The 4,800-nt window shown below is 26.2% G+C and overlaps 1 protein-coding gene across 1 annotated transcript; it reads right to left on the reverse strand.

The window, feature by feature from the left end:
* Positions 1–2,190: 2,190 nt before the first annotated feature.
* On the reverse strand, positions 2,191–3,184 carry LOC107004115 (uncharacterized protein At1g76070). The gene has a single exon (XM_015202348.2). It carries the CDS (start codon positions 3,060–3,062, stop codon positions 2,511–2,513), a length of 552 nt encoding a protein of 183 aa, XP_015057834.1. The 5' UTR covers positions 3,063–3,184; the 3' UTR covers positions 2,191–2,510.
* Positions 3,185–4,800: the final 1,616 nt, after the last annotated feature.

Here is a 4,800-nt window from a genome sequence, read left to right on the forward strand (position 1 = left end):
TTTTATTAATATACTTTATTTAATATTATTTTTATACAATCTACTAAATAATATGCTACGAAATGAAATAGGTAGGATATTCATATTACTAGTGAGCAAATTTTAACACAAGTAAAATGTGATCCATTAGAGTGGTATAATAAAGTAATTTATCAAAGTTTTTTTTTTTTTTTTGGTTTTCCACCGGTGTCCGGAGTCCATATTGTAGTTTCGACTAAATTTAGATCGTATATTGTAGAGCCCATTCAGGGGTGGCGCTCCCAACATGATTTTCTCCATACACAGGGCTCGAACCCGAGACCTCTGATTAAAGATGAAGCACTCCTACCAGTGCACCACAACCCATGTTGATAATTTGTCAAAGTTGTTAATAAGTGGGAAGCATGCAAAATGATGGAAAGTTAAGAGATGTTACTTTGACCATTAGAATTGGTGTCATATATTATATACTTTTCGAAAGTTAATTTAATTAATTTTTAAAAAATAAATTAAATTATATTAATTTTTATATATCAATATGATATAAAATATATCATAAAATATTCATCAAAAATTTTATAATTTGACTTTAAAAAAATTATAAAAATTAAAAATAAACGGAAATAATACTTTATTAGAATACAGAGTATATCACTTTGACCAAACTTTAGTTACCATGACAAAGAGTTTAAATTAGTCACACTAATATTTCACGGTCATTATCTGAAATGCATTTGCTAAAATAAACAATAATTAATTAGATGGAACAAATTAAATATCTTCTATAACAAATTAAAAAAGAAAGTTTACCAAACTTATGCACCATCATTACCGCATGTTCAAAAAAAAATTGACTCTATCTGTTGTTTGACTATATGTTAAGTTTGGTTTAGTTGGGTCATTAACATTATTATCATAAAACTATGCTTATACTTATCCATTCAATATATGTTTTTATTATTGAACTTTAACGACAACAACAGTATATTCGTGTGATTTTACTAGTAGAGTTATTTCAATTTTATTTTTATTTTGCGCGAAATAGACATGATGTTTCTGATATTGATTACTATAAAATTGTTATTGAAACTAAGGTTGTATACATCTAGTCAATGTTGTATTATAGGTAATATTTTACATCTATTAAATTATTTTCAGAAGTTACAAATTACCTATTTTATATTGTTGTGATCATTGTAAGTAAATGTAACTGACGGGATGATATAAGAGACCTCTGTAATTAACTCGTTTGTTAGTTAATCCTTGGACTTTTTACTTATTATTTTGCCAATCAACCCTTAAACTCATCATAGCCAAATATAGGACTGTTCAAAATCGAATCGAAATCGATAAGCCGAATCGATAAAAAAATTATTGGTTTATAGTATTGGGTTATTGGTTTAGTGGTTTTGATAACGGTTTTGATTATTTTTTTTTGTTATCAGGTTATCGGTTCTTAACGGTTTAAAGTGTTTTCTTAACGGGTTAACTGATAACCAGATAGTAAATTAAATAATTATATTTATACCATTTTGTATATAAAGTCCTCAACTTAGAGTTTAATTTCCTACTTTTATTTTTGATTATCTCAAACACTTGATTATTATACGATGTAAAAGTGTTTGTTTTTGAGCAAAATGTAACTTGTGAATTCAAGTGCATGATTTATTTGGTTTGTCACCTTGTTTCTAAGTGATTTTCAATTTTTTTTCTTTTGTGCCAAATCTTAACGGTTAAACCAATAAGCAAATCGATAACGATCAAAAACAGATAAACCAATAACCGATAACCCAATATCTTAATGGTTCTATAACGGTTTAGCATCTCTACAAACCGATAACCAATAAGACAACCCGATAGACTTTAAAACCGAACCGGCCGATACACAGCCCTAGCCAAATACGACAAAGTGATGAATAAGATAATTCAGGGGTGACGCTCCCAACATGATTTTCTCCATAACCAGAACTCGAACCTTAAATCTCTAATTAATGATTTAAAAAAAAACTTTTATTAGAAAATTTAGTGAAACTATTTTAGAAAAAAAATAATTTTTAAAACAATAAGTGAATTTTACTTATTTATTAGTATTTAGCAGGTAAGTAAAATAAAATTTATTATATCAAAAATATTTTTATACAATCAAACAAAAATTACAATAAACATAATGGAACGGTCATCAAATGAAAGTTGGACATGTTATTCCGGAAATAAACAATGAACATAAAATATTACATTTGAAACTTATTTGTCTTGTTCCGTTAGAAATATCATATTTTAATTAACTAAATATGAGAAAATTTAAAAAAAAAAAAATTATCCCACATTAATCTCATTCTAAATTATCCGTGTTATACCAAACACGTTCTTCTTTACCCTACATATATCATAATTCATTAAACATAAATTATTTAAAAGAAATAAATATTGCTAATATAAAATTAAATCTAATTCTTTGTTATTCATTACACTAAAATAAAATATAAAAAAAAAAAAATCTACAGTAATTTTTTTTGTAAACAGTACTCACACTAGACAGTGGTTGGTTGCAGTAATGTATTGTGATTCGGTAACTGAATCTGTTGGATCTGTAAACTTTTCAATGCACTACCACCAGATCTTCTCTTCCATAAACCGCCGTCCGTCGCCGGTACCGGATTCACCTTTTTCACCACCGGCAACGGCGGATCTAATTCATTAACATTCACTTCAACGATAACTTTATTTCTATCAGATTTCCGATCTCCGGGAGTGAAATTCTTACCGGAGAATAACTTCTTCAGCTTCATGTACTTTACTTTAGAATTTACAGGTCTAGTTATGGCGGTAGATGAAGTAGATTTGTACGGCGTCGGAAATCCAGTTACTCTGTTGTTTCGTTTGACTTGACCTATACAGCTTACTTTTGGGGAAGTAGGTTCTGTGTGAGTTGAAGAATTTGCGGAAGAAGGAGGTTTTGAGTTTTGTAATTTTACGTCTTTGATTGAAAGTTTACAAAGCATTGGTAAGAAGAAAGCAGTGCTTCCATGGCGGATATGGTGATACAGTTGTTGATGATGATGTTGATTGTATCCATTTTTCATATTATTGAGTTGTTTTTTTTTGTTCAATTTTTTGTTTTTGAATTTCTGGTAATGAGAGAGATTTTGGGTGAAGAACTGAAGGGATGGTAATGGAGATTTGGAGAAGAAGAAGAAATGGCTGAATTAATACTACTATTATTTTATTTTATTTTTATTTTATTGAATTGAATTAAATTAAATTATTTGTTTTGTTTCATTTATGAGTCAAACCTCTTGACACAGGTCTCGAAGTAATTTTTTTTATTTTTTTTACTTTTAAGGGCATATAAAATTTAAATATAGCAAGTGAAAGTAAATGAAGGGAATGATTTATTTTTCTGGTGAAAGTTTATGAAATATTATATAAATATATAATTATTTTATTATATTTTCTAAAAAAGTATTTTAAAAAATTATAAAAATTTCTATACTTTACGCAATATATCAGTCAATATATAACTTTACATGGATATATCCACGATATATCGGTTGGATACATCACTTCACGATGTATCAAGAATTTACTCTACATTGATTTATTAGTCTAAAACATCACATTACGTGATGTGTCTAAAATTGAGATACAATATATCAGGACGTTGAGAGATATATTTAGATTTCACGAAATTTAAGAAATTTTTGTAATTTAAAAAAGAACAGAAATAAGATTTAATTAGATTTTAACATTATTCGAAATTTGTGTAAAACCTACTTCTTGGATTGTAAATTTGTATTCTAAATTTTTCTCCATTTAGTTTTATTTCGATTTTAAAATAAGTGTTTGACTATGTTTATTGAGAAAACAGAAAAGAAAATTATTTTAACTAAAAATTAAAATATATCTGATAATTAAATATATTAGACTTGTTTTGAATTATAAATAATTAAATTTAAAGTGAAAATATTTTTATTATTTTTTAAAAAGAATGAAAATAGTAAAATCAATAAATCATGAATTTACATTCGGACGGCTCCCTTTTATTGGAGTGGGTGGAAAAAATTGTGCAGCTTAAACGTATTTTTGCTTTTTTAATAATTTCACAAAATTGAACGTGTCAATTTCCAATATTAATCTATAAATATTTTAGTTCGACATTTGAAGTTAAGTACTAACAATTCGATTTGACTTATATTCATCGATAATTTAATTAAATATTTATTATAATTTATTTTCTTATTAAAAAATCGGTCCCCTTAATTTTGAGGTACTTTGTATTTTATGGCTGAATAATCACCTTTTTAAAGTGATATTACCCGTATATATANCTTGAAATGAAAATGAAAACCCATATATATATATATATATATATATATATATAATGGGGAAAATACAAGCAAATAGCTTTCTAATACAACAAAATCCTTATAAATAAATAAATAAATAAATATATATATATATATAGATTTTTCTTACGCTACTTAAGAAAGTTTTAAGAAACAAATTTTTATACAGATATATTTTTTTATGAGAAGAAGACTTTTCCTAATAGTCATATTATTTTTCAAAAAAGGTATATTTATTTAATTTAAGATCTCTATATATCACAAAATATCCAACAACTTACTCTACCGAATATCTAACGTTATTTGGTTTTTAAATGACTTGATCATAACATGAACTATTTATAACAACGATAGTAAATTATATTAATGTCAACGATAAATTTAGTATAGTCTCACGAATAAAGTGTAGGATGAGAGGAGAGTTATTGATGTCAAAAACATCTATTTTATTATTGGCAAAATTTGGTACCAAGAA

The sequence above is a fragment of the Solanum pennellii genome, chromosome 11, assembly GCF_001406875.1.
Source record: "Solanum pennellii chromosome 11, SPENNV200".
NCBI classification, from domain to species: Eukaryota; Viridiplantae; Streptophyta; class Magnoliopsida; order Solanales; family Solanaceae; genus Solanum; species Solanum pennellii.

Excerpts from the sequence above, each read along its gene's own strand:
- LOC107004115 (XM_015202348.2), bottom strand. The coding sequence starts at position 3,062 with ATGAAAAATGGATACAATCAACATCATCATCAACAACTGTATCACCAT.